This window comes from Sitophilus oryzae, unplaced genomic scaffold (assembly GCF_002938485.1).
Source record: "Sitophilus oryzae breed Bouriz unplaced genomic scaffold, Soryzae_2.0 scaffold_177_pilon_pilon, whole genome shotgun sequence".
NCBI classification, from domain to species: Eukaryota; Metazoa; Arthropoda; class Insecta; order Coleoptera; family Curculionidae; genus Sitophilus; species Sitophilus oryzae.
In genome coordinates this window covers 9,568,091-9,588,141 of record NW_022146479.1, presented here as the reverse complement: position 1 = coordinate 9,588,141, position 20,051 = coordinate 9,568,091, and the positions used below count along the sequence as shown (strand labels likewise).

General features: G+C 35.0%; 2 protein-coding genes across 5 annotated transcripts in view; one reads left to right on the top strand and one right to left on the bottom strand.

Annotated features, from left to right (window-relative positions):
* Positions 1–368: 368 nt before the first annotated feature.
* LOC115882468 lies at positions 369–9,958 on the top strand. The gene is made up of 5 exons (XM_030900538.1): positions 369–676; positions 2,873–4,535; positions 6,678–6,783; positions 6,847–6,878; positions 7,420–9,958. Exons 2-5 carry the CDS (start codon positions 2,884–2,886, stop codon positions 9,536–9,538), a joined length of 3,909 nt encoding a protein of 1,302 aa, XP_030756398.1. The 5' UTR covers positions 369–676; positions 2,873–2,883; the 3' UTR covers positions 9,539–9,958.
* A 487-nt stretch (positions 9,959–10,445) lies between these two features.
* Positions 10,446–20,051, bottom strand: part of LOC115882177 (arfGAP with SH3 domain, ANK repeat and PH domain-containing protein) — a 35,772-nt gene continuing 26,166 nt past the window's right edge. The window contains exons 1-16 of one of the 4 annotated variants that reach the window (XM_030900064.1): positions 19,580–19,988; positions 18,999–19,071; positions 18,535–18,938; positions 18,397–18,482; positions 18,179–18,338; positions 17,849–18,122; positions 17,569–17,796; positions 17,288–17,510; positions 17,048–17,228; positions 16,683–16,982; positions 16,504–16,623; positions 16,219–16,273; positions 13,893–14,099; positions 13,618–13,805; positions 12,144–12,194; positions 10,446–11,816 (exon numbers count right to left, since the gene is read on the bottom strand). In XM_030900064.1, coding sequence (XP_030755924.1) covers positions 11,508–11,816; positions 12,144–12,194; positions 13,618–13,805; positions 13,893–14,099; positions 16,219–16,273; positions 16,504–16,623; positions 16,683–16,982; positions 17,048–17,228; positions 17,288–17,510; positions 17,569–17,796; positions 17,849–18,122; positions 18,179–18,338; positions 18,397–18,482; positions 18,535–18,938; positions 18,999–19,071; positions 19,580–19,705 — 2,985 coding nt within the window. In that variant the 5' untranslated portion in view covers positions 19,706–19,988 and the 3' untranslated portion in view covers positions 10,446–11,507. Of the gene's footprint in view, positions 11,817–12,143; positions 12,195–13,617; positions 13,806–13,892; positions 14,100–16,218; positions 16,274–16,503; positions 16,624–16,682; positions 16,983–17,047; positions 17,229–17,287; positions 17,511–17,568; positions 17,797–17,848; positions 18,123–18,178; positions 18,339–18,396; positions 18,483–18,534; positions 18,939–18,998; positions 19,072–19,579; positions 19,989–20,051 lie in introns of those variants that run through there. The other 3 variants (XM_030900066.1, XM_030900067.1, XM_030900065.1) reach the window with 3 other exon arrangements.

The window sequence follows — 20,051 nt, the reverse complement described above, 5'->3', positions numbered from 1 at the left end:
ATAGTCATAAATTTGAAGCTTAAGGTACTTCTACCAAATAAATAGAACACAGCTAAGATCAGGTGATAAGGATTTGGCAAAACGCAAACATCATATTTCCCTAACGGAATACACTACTTAAAATGATATGGATCCGGCAGAACTAGAACCTGGATGTAGTCCATGAAGCTTCATGTAACTCCAGACCCGACTCTTTTAAAATACCGAATCTAGCCATCTCTACTAATTTGGACAAAAGATGGAGAAATGGACCTTTCGGAGAAATGCTGGCCACTTTTGGACTTATTAAAGAAGTGGCCGACAGCATAAGGGCCGATGGGTGTCCAGACGGGTTCTCCCACCCCGTGGGGCAACATCGCTGCTATAAATTATTATGTAACGGTGGTCCGCGTCGCCTTTCGTATTATCTTGGCGGCTGAGCGGGCAAAACGCGCGACGCACCGCTGCCAATCGCGTCCGTCCAACTGCCGGCGCCGCACTATTTCGATTCAAACCGAAAACCCGATCACTTTTGCATCTATTTTGCCGGCAAAAAAACATATAACAGTGACATTGGCACGAGAAATCCAGTGATAAAAGACGAACACATTAGCAGCATGTGCGCGGACAAGTGATTTTTTCAGAAAACTGCACTATTTCGCATCTCCGTTAGGAAAATACACAAGCTCCGAAAAAAGTAAGTAGAAAAATTATCCTCAAAATAACATTCAGGAATTATTATCAGATATACTTTAAATCGATTTATATTTGTTTCGAATTTGGATCGGTGAGCAAAGGTCTTAAAAGTATCAAGGTCGATTTGGTGGCGACGGACGTCTCAGAATGTAATTATTCAATTATTTAAATTATTCTCTAATGATTTTTTGGTATGGGACATTTTGCCAAAGCCTTTTTTAATTGTGTACCAGCAACTCGCCTCACTTTGACTAGCCAAAGTCACTTTCATAAGGTATGTTACGTGCGTTTGATTCGTCACATAGAAATTAATCGCTCTCCGAGAAGCCGACAGTGTATCCTGATTAAGAAATAAATAAATAGCTAGATTCATTTCTTCGGCCGTTTATGGCGTTATGTAGTTTTCTTATTGGAAAGCCTTTTTTCGTATAGAAAGTAGAACGTAAACTAGAAAGTAATTGCTACAATACAATTCCCCTAAGCTATATTGAGAAAGGCTTAATGATTTAGTAAATTACCAATTTATTTTAACTGTTAAACCTTGTATTTCTCCCATCTTTATTTATTGTGTCACCAAGTTGGCCTCGCAACGTTTCAACATGTATTTATTTAATAATATTCAGAAAAGTAAAATTAACTCGCTATTCCCAATGCATTACGCTAAACACCTCAATTTACTTAATGACTTTCTTTAAAATTACGCTTTGATTACTATTGAAAATTGTAGGCGCTTTCGCAGTAATGTTTAATATCTGAACTCATATTAAAAATACCTACAATAGTTTAATTATTCGTCATATTACAATCTTAAAATTAATTAAGTCATCATCTGCCGACAAAATGTTTTAGAGGAGTGGGTAATTTTTTTCGTGGCAAAAAAATATTGAATTTAGGTTTGTAAAAACCGTTTTAAAATGTAGAACAATGCAACTTCTCACAGCTATTGCATAAAGTGAAATTGGCGTGGTCAGACAAATTAAAAACGAAAAGGAGATACAATGGCAGTGTGCAGAAAGTGGAGTACCGTTATTTCTTCAATGAACGGGTGTACTGTCTAGCCAGCCAGAGGCAAGGTTTTTCGACTATGCCATACAATAATAAAACGGCGTCACTGACGTTGCGAAATTCCTTCTAGAGAACACTCGTTAAAAAAATTGGCCTCCTCACAAATAGAAATGACATTTGCACAAGATTTCAAGAAGCAATAAAACTAAAAATTCAACAAACAGCGTAACCTCCGATGTACCGAAACAAGTTTAAAGGATAGTTATTTACTCGGTCAGAACCTTGAGTCTTCAGTGGAAAAATATAGTTTAGTTGAACTAAAACAAGATAGACGAAAATGGACTTTAGCTTCTGCGAAATCGGCGAACGCGACGCGCTTTTTTCGTCTTTTATCTGGTTTTTCTGAGCCTAGGGCGACACCCAAAAATCCACCAAACATTAACATTAAAGTTATTTTTCCAAGAAATATTTTATTTATAGTTTTCAACTAACTTCGAAAAGTTAGAAGGCCGCTGTAATCTCGAGATTAAATTCGTCTTTGAGATAAAAGAAAAAAAAGATATATCTCATAGTATTTTTTATAAAATACAGGTCGGAAAGTTAATGATTCATAATGTTAAAACACTTTCGAGGTTGTTTTCGTGGTGTCTTGTGCCTATTCCAATTAGTCTATAAATTCAACAGGTAAAAATGCACTTATATATTCTTATTGCATTCCGTGTAACTACATTCTCAAAGTTAAATTCATAAATTATGTCACGTACTTGAAAATAAATTTTGTACTTTCGGTGAAGGTATACTATGTAAGCTCATAATATGGTCATAGATGAGTAGTTTTTTTGATAAGAATAATTGTTTTATCTCTAATCTTATCTTGCTAAAAATGTCATACGAGGTTCTAGATATTCCAACGATAAATACTTTAAACTAATATGTTATCGAAATGTCTAAATGCAACTTGAACTTTTATTATAATCGAAATATTTGATATGACTAAATGAAAATCACTGATAAATATTCTGCTTCCAGCGCCAGGAAAACAATACAATGATATTGTTTAGCATATTTATTTTTATTGATTCACCTTTTAACGACATCCGTTGATACTTATTGGCCTTACCGATAAAAAAAAGTCTTTATTACCGTGTGGATTGCTTTATAAAACTGACAACTGACATTTCTTTTTTTATAGGTACCAAAATAATGTGGACCCAGAGTGCGTTGGTTCTTTCGCTGCTTAGGGCAGTCCTGAGTGCATCCATAGTTCATTGCCCGGAAGAAACGACTTGCAGCGAAGAGGGAAGCATTGAAGCAAAATCATTTGCTTTTCTTAACGACCTAGATACCAAATATTACCGTGACGTAACTAGATTAACCATATCAAATGCCTCGTTGGACAAGATACCTCCAGAACTAAAATACTTCAAAGAGCTAAAATATTTAGACTTATCGCACAACAATATCGAGATCACCTCGATCCCCTCACTGCCAAAGCTACTAGTACTCAAGTTGCAGAACAACAACCTGAAGAGCTTGAGTTTTTCGATGCTACCAAAGAATATTGAGGAGTTGGACCTTTCAAATAACTTGCTCTCTCGCATACCTCAAGATTACACCGCTCTGAGAGCGCTGAAGGTTCTGGATTTGTCAAAGAACTTGTTTGACTGCGACTGTTACAATTACAACGTGCTAACTTACAGGAAATTGCTGAAAGATCGCATTCATATGCCGAATGCCGTGACCTGCGAGTATCCAGTGCAATTTTCTGGAAAAAACATCGACACGATAAATTGCACGTTAAATGATATAATGGTGTACGATGAGCCAGAGGAAGGATCCGGAATGGTGGACGATATATTTAACGAGACTTTGGAGGCAACCCCTGCTGCGCCCCATCTTCAAGAAGACGATTTGGTCGAAGAAAATGAGTTTATCGACGATGCAGATCAACTACCCAAAGACGAACAGACGCTCAATGTCAGCGATGTTAGCGAAGCGCAAGAAGAAGGTAGCGGAGATGTAGAAGGCAGCGGGTTTGCTCCTATAGAACTCCATGTGATCCCTGTATGTCATATTAACTGTTCTACTCCAGAACCCGTAGGTTCCCACGACGGTAATGACACGGCTCCAGTCCCTGCTCCGACCGATCAGCTAAAGATCATCGCCGAAGATGTTTTTAACCCAATTTTAATGGAACCAACGCCTTCCACAACAACCACCACCACCCAGACAATCGCTTCCTCGACTATTCGCGAAGAACCGTTCGAAAAAGAGAAAAATATTGAGGTATTTCGGCAATCAGACAAGGACGACGACGTGGAAGTGTTTTCCAATCAGACCAACACGGGAGAAATGGAAAAAGCTACCGCTCTAAATCCAAACAACTATACAGTGTACGTGGTGGTCGCGTGCGGGTTAATTTTAGCCGCCGTCTTCATTGTGTGTTTGATTCGGAAACAAAAAGCGAAAAGAATCAGGAAAAACAGAAGAGAAATTAATCCAGCGGGAGGGGAGGAAATGAGACCCTTGGAAAAAACAGCCATCACGGCGATAAGCGAGAAAAACGGGAAGAGTTCCCATATTCCGGAAAACATACCTCTCATTAACGGTGGGCAGAACGGCAAGCACAAAGACGAGCCAGTTTTAAAAGCCTACACGCCGCTAGAACACCCGGAGCACTCCGGAGACAGCCAGGAAGACGAGCCGGAGCTAAGAGACAGGCTGGCACCTCCTTCTCCTAGGGAAAGGGTCACGATCAGAGCCTCGGAACTTCCAGATTCGATACCAAAAACGCCAGTGTTCGTGCACCGCCAGAAAAATAGCGAAGGTGAAATCATTACGACGGTGTTACCTCCGTAAGTGTGAAATGACGCTGTACCTCAGTATTTTCAAAAACGATATGTGATAAATTTATAAATAACTTATTGAAATGTTGTTCGTAATGGCTCAAGTAAACAACATTTTTTTAATTAATTTGAACTTTAAACTTAAAACGAGAAAAATATTTATACTCTAATAGTTTCTCTTTATAAAGGAAATGAGTGATGTCCAAATTTAAATGTTCAATAATCGATGAATTTGAGCATTTTTAACTTGTGATTGCACTGATATACATTTACTGTATAGAAATATAATCATTCGAATATCGTAAATTCCCTTTTGGTAGCAATTTTAAGATTGTTGCCCATAGTAACCGCACAGTCAAACGCATGTAAAAGTAACATTTTATTTGTATTTCCTGATAACATTTTGCCAAATAATATTTACATTCTATGTCAATGTAAATATTCCCCCTCATTATTAAACGTTCTAAGCATTACCTACATATTATTTCGTTATCATGGCATGTAGATGTGATGCCCAGGGGCGGATTCAGGCCCCCGAAGTTTATAATTTACATATATATAATAAAATAGGCAGTAACAATAATTTCAAATATTTCTTAGTCATCCAGAATAAGTCCTGGATCCGCCACTGATGGTGCTGAACTGTTTAATAGCCACATAAACAAGAAATATACTAATTAGATCTAATAGAAATTCCTACAAGTGAATTTAATTGTAATTTGCGTATATTTAATATTACCACCGTTAAATGGGTTTTGCAAAATAACTAAATTACGAGTAAGAAATTGTTAATCGACTGATACAAACTTGGCTTAGTACAGCTTAGTAGACTTTAATTTGCAAAACTCACCCAATATATCACATTTTTACATTGGAAAGTGTCGATGTTAAGTTATTAGAATAAGATCTTGTGTTTTTTATAATTTATTTTACAGGGTAGGTTTTTTAATTAATGTGTAAATTCATTAAAATATTTACCACTACTTGTTTTCTTTTTGTTTCTAATAAAAATATAAACAACTAAAATTGAAGTGTTTTAATACATAAACCTTTTACGTCAGCCTGTAATTTTTTTTAATGCAATCTTGAGGAAATTAAATGATGCAACTGCATAAAATATAAAATTATTTTCTGCTACAGTCTAATTTGTTTGAATGTCTTTTTATAACGTGTATTAAGGCTATTTGTCGTTTTTAATAATAGTTTAAAAAACAAATCAAGCACTTAGAAAATTTTAGGCTCTTGGGAGCGTTCCAGAAAAAAAAACAATGCATTTTTAACCTTTCATCGGATGTGATCAATTTTACCTTCCATATCCTTGATCTGTATATTTTCTATTATTACTAGTGCTAATACTAATTTAATTAAACAATGCTGAACGTTTTAACATAAATGTTAAAAAATATATAATATACGATAATATTAAAAACAAAAAAATAACTAGTACACATAAAAATTTATGTACCTACAATGGAAAGACTTAATCTATATAATTTTCCAATTTATCTATTCTGAAAAACATTTGCTATATCAAAAAGATTATAAATTTAAATTAATCATTTTATGGATGTTAAAGAAGTGCTGACAGCGAAAACTGTCTTTGCCTGGCGAATTCGCCAAAAAATAAAAAATACTTTATAATTTCAAAAATAGTAATCTAAACTTTTACCCTTGTTTATATATTCTTTTACTTAATATTTTAATAATATATTTTGACTTTATTACATTACAAAATTTACCTTTCTTGTTCGATTAATAATTTTTGGTAAAATTATACTAGATTCACTAGTCCAGAAGAATTTGACAAAATAAAAATTTATCATTTACTGTAAAAAATGAAAGTATTATTGGGTCGCAACAAGGTAAAATAAAAAGGATAATCTGATGTGTAACATTGCCAAACATAAATATTTTACCATTTCCTACTTTGAAACTAAGCAGTTCTAGAAAAATCGACTTATATCTATTTGAGACCGGCAGATTAAATAAATAATCGCTCATCCTGTTGGGAATTCCCAAACTAAAGTATAATTTTAGATATATCCTATAAATATCGTTAAAACGTTCATTTTTTAAATTAAAATGGTTATCGAAAATCGTAATTAGCCAACGCTCATTATATTCGACCATATTAAAAACAGTTTCCTGCAGGGTACTTGTTATTAACGCGACATGCTTAGTACCATCTTTCGCTGAATTGGCTGAGTACTGTTCTGACGTAAACGTGTTGGAGGGGATCCTACCTGAGCAGGTAGAGGTACTAACACTCCTTTATTTTCACAGTACTATCGATATTTTATTTTAGTGAAGTTTTATTTAGACTTCCCCTTACGAAGGGATCCGCAAAATAGGGTAAGTACGTGGTCTCGATATTTTTGCACTATTTTCCTCCATAAAATATGGCTCACAAGCAACAATAAAACGTCTAAATAATTTGAAGGCTAATGTCTGTCGTTTATTGTTCATATCGACGATCGACTGGTATCTGATATTTGTATGTCATTTAATTTGTTCATTCGTTTAACCTTTGTTTAGGCTAATTAGAAATTTAAAGCGTCTAAATTGCATATTAAATTTTTTATATTACTATATTTTATGATTCGATTAGTGATAAATAACTTAGCAAAATGTTTAGGTAAATAAAATACGCAAAAAAATAACAAATGGCATAGTTTATGTTAAGTACTACCTGAAATTAAACGCAAGCAATTAGTTGTTTAAATAATCACGCCTTCACAATTGTGTGTAGATACGTGATTAGATTTCGAAGTTATTTTTTTTAATATTTAAGGCAAAATCATATTTATTTGTTCAGTAAGTGATAAAATTTAGATTCATAAAACAGATAGTATTTTTCAACGAGTGAACACTAATAAAGAACCTTTTATTACAGATCGATGAAGACATTGTGGTTTCTATCGGCCTTAGTGGCCTCGTGCTGGACACTTCCACAAGTCGCTCCAGAAAACTGTTTGCCGTCTTGCACTTGCAAGAATCTGCTGCCAAATATCTTGAAGGTAACGTCATGTGATAGTCCCTTGACCATAAATTCAACTTTGTTCCGTCATTTACATCGAGAAATCATCACAGTGATTAGCTTTTCGAATGTAATCGTCGAACAGATTACAGAAGACGCTTTTGAAAAGTTCCCTCTTCTAGAAGACGTGCTTATTCAAAACAGTCAAATCGGACATGTTGATTCGAAAGTCTTCGACAAAGTTAAGAAGGTGAAGTTCGCCGATTGTGGTTTTGAAGACAGTCCGGACTTGAAATCGGAAAAGCTCCAAGAGCTCCACTTCGGAAGATGCAAGTTAGACGAGATACCGCCTTTGGATAATCTATTTTCACTCAAATTCCTAAACCTCTCAGGAAACTACATCAACAACATCGACATCATGAGCTTTGCCGAACTTTTCGACTTGGAGACTCTCATTTTGTCCAATAACGAGATTACAAGGATTCCAGCCAACGTATTCGTCAACAACGAGGAACTCAATAGTTTGTACCTGGATAACAACCCATTGAAGTACTTCTTTTTGAATACGTCCAATAAGCTAGAAACGCTCTCGTTGAAAAACTGTTATCTGACAAGTTTTGACTACAAATCTACGTCGAGACTGGATTCTTTGAACGAACTTATATTAAGCAACAATAAGATCAACAGTTTGAAGGCGAGAGATATGGTTTATATGGAAAAACTGACCGTTGTGGATTTGTCAAATAACAGCTTGACTGATTTAGATAATGACTTATTTATAGGAAACCCTAATCTGCAAAAGCTAACATTAGACGGCAACAAGTTCAGTAAGCTTCCCAACTTTACTCTACCAGATGACAAGAACTTTGAGATTTATACGTTATCCTGCAAGGACTGCGGACTAACTGCTATCCATAAAAACGTATTTGCCCACATGCCTGCACTGATTAGGCTAAATCTGGCTAACAACAAACTGAACAATGTTGCAGACATGTTTGATTTCATCATCAGCTTAAGAATGTTGGATATTTCTTACAACAACATCAGCAAATTATCTCCCGTTGCTTTCCAAAACACTACAAACCTAGAAACGCTGAATATTGCAGGAAATCCGCTGTTAACGCTGAACCCTGAGGCCTTCCTGCCGACCAAAGCTATTAAAAAAATCGATGCCAGTCACTGCAGATTGTATAAATTGTGGAGTAGCAACACCACGTATCTAAAATCGCTAAGGAAATTTATCATTTCCGATAATCAACTCACTACCCTCTCTCTTGAAAATTTCTCCATAACACCATATCTACAGGTTGTGGATTTGCACAACAACCCTTTGAAGTTCGACGACAATTACTGCAGGGTTCTAAGGTATTTCGACAAGCACGGCGTTTACCATGTGGAATATTCGAACCCTAGTCCTAATCCAGAGGAAATGTTGGACGACATAGACAACTTTACACAAAGCCAATGGTTGGGATCTCAAGAAAAGAAATGTCCAGAAATATCTAACGATATCGATGCCATGGATTACCATGTGGAAAACGATAGCTACGAAGATGTCCAAGACGATTTCGAAACGCTTAAAAAGGACGTGCTCATTAACGACGATTACGACTATCACTACGTTGAGGACGAGGAGGACAGTGACAGTGATAGTGACGAAGAAAATGACACTGAGGACGCAGAAGATGAGAGCAGTGACGACAGAATCACCGCTGAAATTGTTGAAGACGAAAACAGCAGTCTGGCCAAAGCATCGTACATCCTTTCCGTCACTTCAGTGTTTGTCCTCACCGCCCTGGCTGTACTCATTCTAGCGGTCACTTTCACGCTTTTCATCTTAAAACGTAACAACAACTTCAACATGCACAAAGCGAACCTGCCCAGAATCAAGATACTTCGCTGGGAATCACCGATGGGGCAAAAGAAACACAGCGGGTCCGTCTATCAGAAATTATCGGAGGAATTAAATGGACCCCCCACGCCTAAATGTAGTCGCTACGAATTTGGTGCCACACCAACGGTCCACACAATTTAATTTAATTCTAACTACTGATACGTATACATTCCTTTATATATTCGCTTAAGTATTACTAGACTAGTTAAATACATATTGATATAACAAAGGAAATACGCGTTGCAAAACTTAAATATAGTTTAATATAATTTTAATTTAAACTTAGTTTTACAGTTTGTATAATATATATTTCAAAAATTGGTTACTTCTTTTTAGGTAGAGCATGTGCAAGCATTTATATTTTGTAGTAGTCTAGGTTAACAATGCTCTTTTAACTGTGGTATAAATTAAGTTGTAATGATAGAGTCGAAAGTTGTTGTTCAATATAATATTTAAAAATCATTCTTAACAGTTATCAATCTGCCATAGATGTTTGTACTTATTCAGATATGATTACACATTTCTTAATAATTGCAAGTAATAAATTAAAATATAACACGTTCCACTTGTTTTATTTTTATTTCTCTATTTATTATCAAAACAAAAGTAAATATCTTCATGAAAAGCCATTGTTTAATAAATAATTCTAGTTTTAAAACGATAATTTTATTATCTCTACATGACCTAAATCACGAACAGCTTTACAACATATATCTCTGCATTTTTAATTAATTCAAATTATTTTAAGTAAAGTATTAAAAGGGCAAATTTAACGTCCAGCTATATTTATAACATCTGTCCGTCATCTCTTGTTTATAAATAGAGGCATTCTTATTTTTAGACATTATTACGTATAATTTAATGATATAACTGACGTTAAGTAAGCTGAATTTTAATAGAATGATTGTGTGTCCCAACAATCGTTAAAGAACTAACGATCTTGCTGGAGTGATTGGCATAAGCAACAAACCGTTCACATTATCTTAAAATATAAAAGGAGGAAAATTAAGGGACTTGTGAGGATTATTAGATGAAAAATAAATAAACATATTTTTTACAGATATATATTATATTCAAGTTCACATTCAAGTTCAAAATTTGGTGAAATAAAAACAACTAAAGAAACGGTGACAATTTCTGACGATAAACTCTTTTCACGTAACATATCTAAATTTCTCTTAAAATAAACAATCAGTACTATTTCATAATTTTGGATAGGCACAGGGCAACGTAAAAGCCCTATTTACGTGGATATACATTTTTTTTATTTGTTATCCCAACTTTACGTGATAGATACTTAAATATCTTAAATAAATATATACATCGGAGGTTACAAACTAATATAATTACATTTTTGGAGCATTTCAGTGGTGTTCTGGTCACCACCCTGTATTATCAAGACTCAATGATAAAGATGTCTACATAAAATATAAAAATATATCTACTTGATAAGCAAACTAGGTGGCTACTACCAGATATCGACTTCATACTGGCTGTTAAATGCTAAAAATAATCTACAAAAAATACTGTTTCCTTTTTGTAGGGACTGCTCTCTGTCCCTTAAGAAGTTACGGTTAAATTTGATTGCTGAAGGGTTAAAACATATTAAGACTGTTTTATACACGTTCTTTAATACTATGGTTTTCTTTTTTCCAATATAAGCCTAAAACACACGAATCAATACAGTTTTTATATAATTCTATATTAATTTTGGGCTAGCCATAATATTTTTTTTCGTAAATATGATTTGATATTTCCCATATACTTAAACACTAAAACATCGACATTTTTTTAAGAGGTAAAGCTTAGGTAAATGGTAAAAATACCTAAACTTCTATTTTTCCTAAAGAACTATAAATGATAGGAAAATAATTAAAATATTACAGCACAAAGAGTACTATATTTAGATTTTTTATAGTACGTGACTTGATTAGATATAAACGAAGCTGAAAAAGGGATAGTTTAATCGATTTCGATTTTTAAAAGAAATCCTTCTCCAACGCTGTCTGTCGTCTCAATTCTGTACAACATCCCTCCAAGATATACACATCAATAATATACATTTAGTAATTCTATACAAATAAATCGTATTTATTTCGAAAAACTATTCCTAGTCTGGTAACATATGCACAAAACTGATGGGGAACATTCCAGTCCTGTCTGGCTCGTTCTCCACCATACCCTCCATCCAATTATCATCGTCCGTGTGCTCGTTGATGACGATGATGATCTCCCCCTCTTGAAAGGAGAGCTCGTCGTCGTTGTCCGCTGCGCAGTCGTACAAAGCCTTGCACCTGCGCAGCCCCACGCCCCCGTTTGCGCTGTAAGACAGTCGCCCGTTGGACATCGCTCGTGGTGAACACAAAGAACTCGTTGAAATAGGACTAGATGACATTCTCTGTGGCGGAGAGTCCGATGCCTAAAAATAAGCCTACTTAGTTCCGCAATCCCAGCAAAAATAAGAACAAATAAGGAGAATAAATCAGAAGGAAGCCTACAGACACCCTTAAGCCAAAAAGAATAAAGCCATCTACCCATAGTGAAGATTATTGTTGTATTGTTGTATTGTAAGTCCTGAGAAAGTGTATTATTTAAAAACAGTTTTTCCCCCATTGTCCCGATAAAAATAAAAGAGTTTTTGCTTAAGGTATTAGCACACCAGTTCTGTAAAACACTTCACACGACATGCAAAAATCATTAACTCGAGTGAGATTAGACGACAGTCTAACACAAAATCAATTTTTACCAGATGAAAATCATTCGCCCCAGCAAAACTATCCAACCAATATTTCCGCTTCTGCAAACCAAGTCTGATAACAGTATCTTACATAACTAAAGGTACGGTTCCTTCCACGCTTTCGACGGATGCGGCTGACGTACCCAGTCGCAATCGTTTTGCATGGCTCCTTACGCTGCGTCCTACGTGGGAGACAAAGGGCGGTGCGAGGGACGCGTATTTATCAAACAACGTTTTCTTAAGAAGCTGTCCGAGTCGTTGTAATTTTCCCTATAGCTTGAATTTTTGTAAGTGCAAGCTAGAAACACTTGCATTTTTGGTAAAAATAAGTGGAATTGAGTGGGTGTTCGATAGTGGTCGCGCTATTATAACTCTGAATTCAAAAATCAATATCTCGAAATCTATTAGAAATAATAGGTTTTAGTTTTTTCAAGAACTTTGTTAATATTTCTGCTGTATTTTCTTTGAAGACAGTATGTGAAAATCTTTATCAATAAAAAAATTACACGATTGCTGAAAATTGCTATGCTCTAAAAGTAAATAGATGGATTGTTTACAATTTTTGAATGGAAAAAAACAATCTTATCGAATTTTTCTTATGTAAACATATTGTAAAATATCGGATCCTAAAAATAAAAAAAGTTTCAATATCTAAAGTGGTTCTTGAGTTATGGCCTGTTATGTGTTAAAAAGTTGAGTTTTTAAATCATCGCGATTACTGGCGTTTTCTCGTTATAAAAAAATGACACCCTAACGATATCCTTATAATTCCATTTCAGATGCTCAGAAACATGTCTAATGATTTTATCTAGTTATCTCTTGAAAAAAAAGTATTTTAAAAATAAGCAGTTTGCGATCGTGATTTTGCTTTACTTGATAGGGAAAGGCGTATCGGCAACGCCGCAACAGCACACCGTCGCGCGTCGCGTCGGTCGGTCGCATTTCTCTCACTCCGACTTAATAAAATCCCTATGCGATTTACTTCCATACATGTAAATGCCGACCCAAAAGTAACAGTTGCCAGCACGGTATACCAATAATTTAATAAAATAAAATTCACGAAAGTTCAAGAAACCACCTTGCGGCTGCGACTAGACTGCTTATTAAGTAGTACAGTCGTGCCAGACGCATGCGACTGTCGCTTGGAAAGAACCAGATACATAAAGAAAGATGAGCATACGGTGACCGTTAGTGTAGATCGTTGATTTTATGCGTATTTACTAGGGTATTTAAAATTGACAGCTCTTACTTAAATATGATTCGAGTGGCGAAACGACGGACGACGCCTTACGGATGCATATAAACTCACAGTGGAAGGAACCGTACCTTAAATGTTAGTTAAAAGAAAAAGGTATTTTACCCAAAATATTTCTTAAAAAAAGACAATAAAAGAAAAACTGAAATATTTCTGAAACTTGATATAATAACAGTTAAAATAAATGATATGTCAAGCAGTAATAAAGGAAAATAATTGTGAACTCACCCTGCGAGGCGGGGGTACTGGATTGAGGATATCCACGTCAGAGGCCATCGAGGAAATGCTCTCATTGGACCGGCCGTTTGACAGGCGACTCAGGGACGGATTAGGCGCAGGCGGCGGCGGATTCTGGGGCCTCCTCAACATCGACACTTTATCGCTGTTCTTGCAATCCGGTATGACTAGTTTACTTCCTGAAATAAATCATTTATTCAGTCAGTATTTGGCTATAAAGTGCCGTCTGATTTTCTACATAGGCTTTATGAAGGACGGACCCTTACCAATTGGTATCACAGATCTTCCAGAGCTGGAGTCGCTGCTGGGTGAACGTTTATGAGTATGACTTAGAGTGTGATAACCCGCCGTAATGGGGTCTGATGGGGTTCTACTATGGCTGCTGGGCAAAGTACCGTACTGGTACTGACCCAGGTTGGGTGGGGGAGGGAGAGGTGCCACTCTCTTTTTCAAGCTCCCGTGAACGTTCGAAGCTTAAATGAATAAAACAATATGTATAAGGTGGCGCCTCTAATACGACGCAGAAGCTCCAAGCCGAACGACAGTTTGTATTGAAATGAAGTTTTCAGAGTTAATTTCAGATTAATTTAAAAACAGTTAAAAATATAGAGTTCTACAGGGTGTCCCCAAAAAAATACACATCAAAGTTGTATTTTTTGTAATGGAACACCTTGTATATTCAATGATTTTCGGATTCTACGTGAAAAATAAAGGTGAGTTTAATTAGGAAAGCATACCGTAATTACCATTAAATCAAATGCTGGTCGCTGTATATACTGGGTGTCCCAGAAATAAGTGCAAGTATTTTAAGTGGTAGTATAGTTCAACCCCAGACACACGCCTATGAGGTTTTTATGCGAAAATTTTTTTTGAAAATTCTAAATTTTTTGAAAAGTAAAATAACTCCGTTATTTTGGACTTATTTGAAAAACGATAAAGAGAAAATGTTTCTTTTATCGAGATCTATCACCCCTTAAAATACTTGCACTTATTTCTGGGACACCCTGTATACGTATGTATATAATAAATCGACCTGGTCATCAGTGCTGTTTGAGCTCTAAAATGTAATATTTGACATATTTAACATTAATTTTCTAAAAATGAAAAACAAATTTAAAATTTTAATAAAAGCCACATAAATTAGAATTTACCCAGTATACCTTAATATGTAGTTAAAAAACCATTGTACTTTAAATCAAATTAAAACTTGACCTAAAAAGTTGTACAGGGTGAGACAAAATTAATATTGAACAATTTTTTTTTATTTTAAATAGAACTAATAATATTAAATATTTAATTACTTTTTATTTTAAATAGAACACCCGGTATATTATTCCGATATTCAATGGGGAATTAATGTCTCTTCAAAATACCATTAAGTAGGCAACCTTAATGGTATATTTGTACCCCTCAAACAATGATATACCTAAAAAAATATTTTTATGGTTTAGTGGCAGTAGATCTTTATTATTTGATAAAATCTGGGTGGCTGTGATCTCACCTCAACAAAGCCGTCAAATTAATTCAATTTTAATTTAACAACTAGTTACATTGTATCAGTTAAAACAAAACATTCACAGAAAATGGAAACTTATCCTACAGCAGAGAGAATATATATGATTTTATTAATTGGTGAATGCGCAGCGCATTCACCAATTAATAAAATGTCTAAATGCTCCTGATTATTCAGTGTAGACTTTTTTAATGGGATATATTAAAGACAGTGTTTGCAAAAATCGACCAACTATTGTTTGACAACATGAGAGAAAAGATTTTGTCTCAACCTGTATAACTTTTCGCGTCAAATTTTAATTTGGTTTAACAGAAAATATTTTAACTCAATATTGGGCTAAATGTACAGGATAAATTACAATTTAGGTAGTTGTTATCGAAAATTAAAAGTCACCTTGATATTTAAAATCTGAAAATTTATTAATATATAGAGTGTTCAAAAAACACAACTTTGATGAGATTAACACAACTTTGATGAAGTTTTTTTGGGAACAACCTGTAGAACTCCATATATTTTTATAAAATGCTTTCAGTTAACCTACATATGCTCCCAAAATTCCATTTGCAATACAACCTACCGTTCTCCTTGGAGCCTCCGCGTCATATGAAAGGCGCCACCCTGTACAGGGACGTCGTGTTAAGTGACTCACTCAATTTACAATTTTCCTATAACCTATTTGAACTTAGCAAAAAGATTTTTCAACGTAATTTAACGAGGATTTTCTACCTGAATCTTTTTTAAACATCAAATTTCACAGATACGACGCAATTAAATGAAAACATCCAGATATTTTAGCATCATCATGTGCTCAAAAATATATACAAAGTTTAGTACATCTTATACTTACAGGGGGCTAAAAATAATATTGATGTTTTAAAAAAAATTCAGGTATTAAATATGCATTTTCGAGTAAAATTATATTTAAAAATACTGTAACTATCTTCAAGTAGAATATAGGAAAGTTGTAAACTCAGTGAGTCCCTTAAAATTATGTCCCTCTACATCTGGTAACTGGTAAGCATGGTTTGGACGAATGAACAGAAGAAAAAATGTAAAAAAATATAAGATTAAAAAAATACCTGAGTAACTGGGCGGACGAGACCTGTTTTTCTTTTCCGGAGTTAACGAACCATTCTGAAAAAAACACGCATTTAGTCCTTTGAATCGCTCAAAACCCCGTCTACACACAACGTTTTACCTGTTCAATCAAAACATATAAAGCAAAAGGTTGTGTGTATACGAAAAAACGATCCGTTTTACTTGAACTGAATTATGACAGAAGAACCTCTTGTGAAAACTACCGTTTTACCTGATAAGTAAAACGAGACGTGTAGGCGAGACTTTATTTCCAAACAGAAACCTACCCGATCTTCGATAATGGTCTCGTCGTCCGAAAAGTCAGTCGAACCATCGTCGTGAGACAAGTTCCAGTCTATGTTGATATTATCGAAGTAATTTTTCAGTCTATTGGCGGCGTTCTGAAGCTGAACAATATAAAAAATTAAGCACCCTCTCCAAATGACATTAAATTTATGAGCCCTACCAATTCCTGGCAGGTGTGGTTCCCCAGCTCCTGCGCGATGTCCATGGGGGTCTTGTTCTGTGAATTTCTCACAGTAGCATCGGCCCCGCTTCGCAACAGCAGCTTCATGCACTCGACTTTGTCGTAGATAGCGCAAAGATGGAGGGCCGTGTTCGAGCCGATCATTTCAGGCATGCTCGCAGGATTGGTGGTCTTGTCCAGGGCCGCATTCGACATGTTCTGGATGAGGAAATCGACCACATACAAGGTGCGGCCCGATTCGTTAATGACAGCCCGATGCAGCGCCGTCTCGCCTATTTTCTGCAATAAAAATAACATTCGGGTATTATATATGTACATAGTAATTTGAGATTCTTAGGACTTACTGATGATGGTAGACAAGCTCTTAAGTCTACGTTTTCCGCGAAGGCCTGCAACAGCAGCGAAAGGTCTCCAGTATTAACTGCGTCCTCCAGGTCGTGGAGCTTCTCGATTTCAGAGGAGCAGGTAGTTCTAACAAATCGTTTTTCAACATATTTGGCTCTAATATAATTAAGTCTCTGGTCCCTTTAGAAAAAAATCATGATAAATAGAAGTATTTATTACATAATAGAGCACGATCATACATTGAGCTAGAAGGCTCCAGTTTCTCATTGGCTGTGAGCTGGGCTTCCATAATATCATTAAAACCGTTATTGGTCATAAACCTGGCGAGTACTAACTGACTAGTTCCCACGTTATCTAAAGTTAACGATTGTATTCGAGAAATATGTACACCTAGGTCCCTGTGAATCCCTGAGCACTCGATACACACAATGATTCCAAAATTTGTCGATAGCCATGTAGCATCTGGAAAAAATACGTAAAAAATGAGTTGAGAAAAAAAATTAAAAATCGACACTTTTACCATTTTGAGAATTACAATCGCAGCACCTATCGTTTCCCGGTATTTTTTGAATATACTTAATGATAGCTTGTTGTAATTCAATGAAGCTATGGTTTACTTTGTCGCTTCCTGTCTTGCTACTGTCATCGAAGGCCTTCATTAACGCCATGTCCTTGCAATTAATCAACACTGACATCCAAGCCCGCTGGTCCGCCTCATCCTCAGTTTGGAAATGGTACGTCCGATTATCTACAATATTGAAAATATAGAAGTCTCAGAAAAATAAAGAAAAAGAACCTACAAGATATCAAATCAAAACATCTCTTATCGTCAGGGACAATTTTTATTTGGCAAGTTAGCAGATTTATTCTTGTGGGTTGTTTACTTTCATCCCCATGACAAATGTCCAAGTAGCCTTCAGCCTGCACCTTGCATTTGCGTTTTTGCCACACGCGACGCATCTTCCCTTCAGATTTTTTAAGTAAATAGCCAGTTCTGGTAACTCCATGGTGCTTGTCTCCCTGCAGCTGGTGTAAAGAATACCCTGCAGCCCCTTTATCCATTTGTGAGCATGTCTGTAAAACAACAGCAAATATGTAATTGTATTCAAAAGCAGAGGGAGTATGCTTACTTCCTTTTCCAAGCTTAGTGTTGATTTTATTAAATTTTTTAAATCTGTTAGCTTGCGTTTTTCTTCATCCTGATTTTGTCTAATCCTTTGCAATTTAATACTGAGATCAGCTACATAGCTCCCAAAGTGCTCAATTGTTTTAAGTCCATCTTGAAAGTAGCTAAACAAAAATAGACATAGTAATTATGGCTGTTAACTAAAATGTACCAGGATCATACTTAGTTTGAGCATGATAATATTCAACCAGACTTTGTAACAAGTCAATACCCTTCTTAGTTTTGATCTCATTATACTTAATAAGATACTAAAAAAATAATTATTATTTAAACAGAAAGTACAAATGACAATGATCTTACTTCACACATTTGTAACTGAAACAATCTTCTTTCTTTTTCCATCTCATCCGCTACTTCTGCTGCAGTGATCTCTTGCCGTATCAAACCAGCATCCTTGGCTTGTTGTTTCTTCTCTTTCTCTATCTTTGCAAACTTACTCTCATAATCTTTCCAGGCTTTATCAAAAGGCCGTTTCAGATCACCCTTCATACCTCTCAAATCGCCTTTTAAGAGACTGTCTAATGGAAACATCACAATATTGTTCAGATTTTGCATTAAGGTTTTCATTAAAGCAGATAACTCCTGTGTAACTACTGCAAATTTTATAAAGGCATTGCCAATAATTTCTTCGTGTTCCTTCGATATAGCATTCTGGCCAATTTTTTCCAATGCTTTAACTAAACATGATTCATTATCAACATGGCCTAAAAAATATTTATTTATTTATCCTCTGATATGTACTCGCATACTGTACTATAACTTACAAATTCCTGAAGTATGGATAGCTTTAATAGCTTTTTTCATTTTATTCAGCCCATCTCTGTCATAATCGAGAGTCTACAAAAATTAGTTATAGACAATTCAAACAATACTAATAAATAAATAAAATACATATAAATTCATATTCTTCCTTCTCATATCCCCATTTAAAAGAAAAATATCCCAAAGGTAAATAAATATTTATTAATATACAAAAAAGTTACATAAACACATGCAACTAGTACAAAAATAGGATCCAAAATAAACAAATATATACATTTAAAAAATGAAATGGGTCTATAAAGTAATTTAAATAATACCGGATATTGCGTTAGATGTAACGTAGGGAAGTCAGATAAATTAAATCTAAACAATCAACAAATGTCCTGTACTAAAAAACTGTACCTAGTAGAATTTTTAGATTATACTGGTAGAGCTAATCTAAAAATAAGTGCACAGAATATGTAAACAGCTCATTTGAATGTAAGCCAAAGCAGAATACATAACTTATTTTGCAAATAAAATTTATTTTTCTATCGAAACTAGCCTATATTGCTTGTTTGTACTTGTATATATTAGTACCTACCTCTTCTAATGTTGTAATTGTGTTTCTACATTGTTGCATTCGCGAAACAAATGTTGAAGTAATTGGCGAATTATAATCATCTCTGGTTTCATCAACAAATTCGGAAACTCCGATTAAACTGGGCATGTTGTATTTTAAATATAAAAATATGTCAAAATACGATGATCCACAAAATATATCTCTATCTGTCACAATAATTTAAAGATAAACACAATATATTAGGCATTCTTGCAGCACTAAAATCACAATCCCGTTTCAATAACGATGTCTTAAATTAGAAATTTATTGATAGCATTCATTGTTTTCACGAATTCTGAATTTTTATGTTATTACGCACGTATTGTACTTGCAAACTAGCATTCTAATTCGGTAAACCACAGACTACAACATTAAGTTACAGCTGCAGTAAACACTGTCTGTGGTGCTGTCAATACTACTAAACCAATCAATCTTTCATCATATATAAATGTCA

Coding starts and splice junctions, on each gene's coding strand:
- LOC115882468 (XM_030900538.1), top strand. CDS start 2,884: ATGTGGACCCAGAGTGCGTTGGTTCTTTCGCTGCTTAGGGCAGTCCTG. Junction 4,536..6,677: donor ATTACGACGGTGTTACCTCC/GTAAGTGTGAAA, acceptor AGTTTCCTGCAG/GGTACTTGTTATTAACGCGA. Junction 6,879..7,419: donor GAAGGGATCCGCAAAATAGG/GTAAGTACGTGG, acceptor CTTTTATTACAG/ATCGATGAAGACATTGTGGT.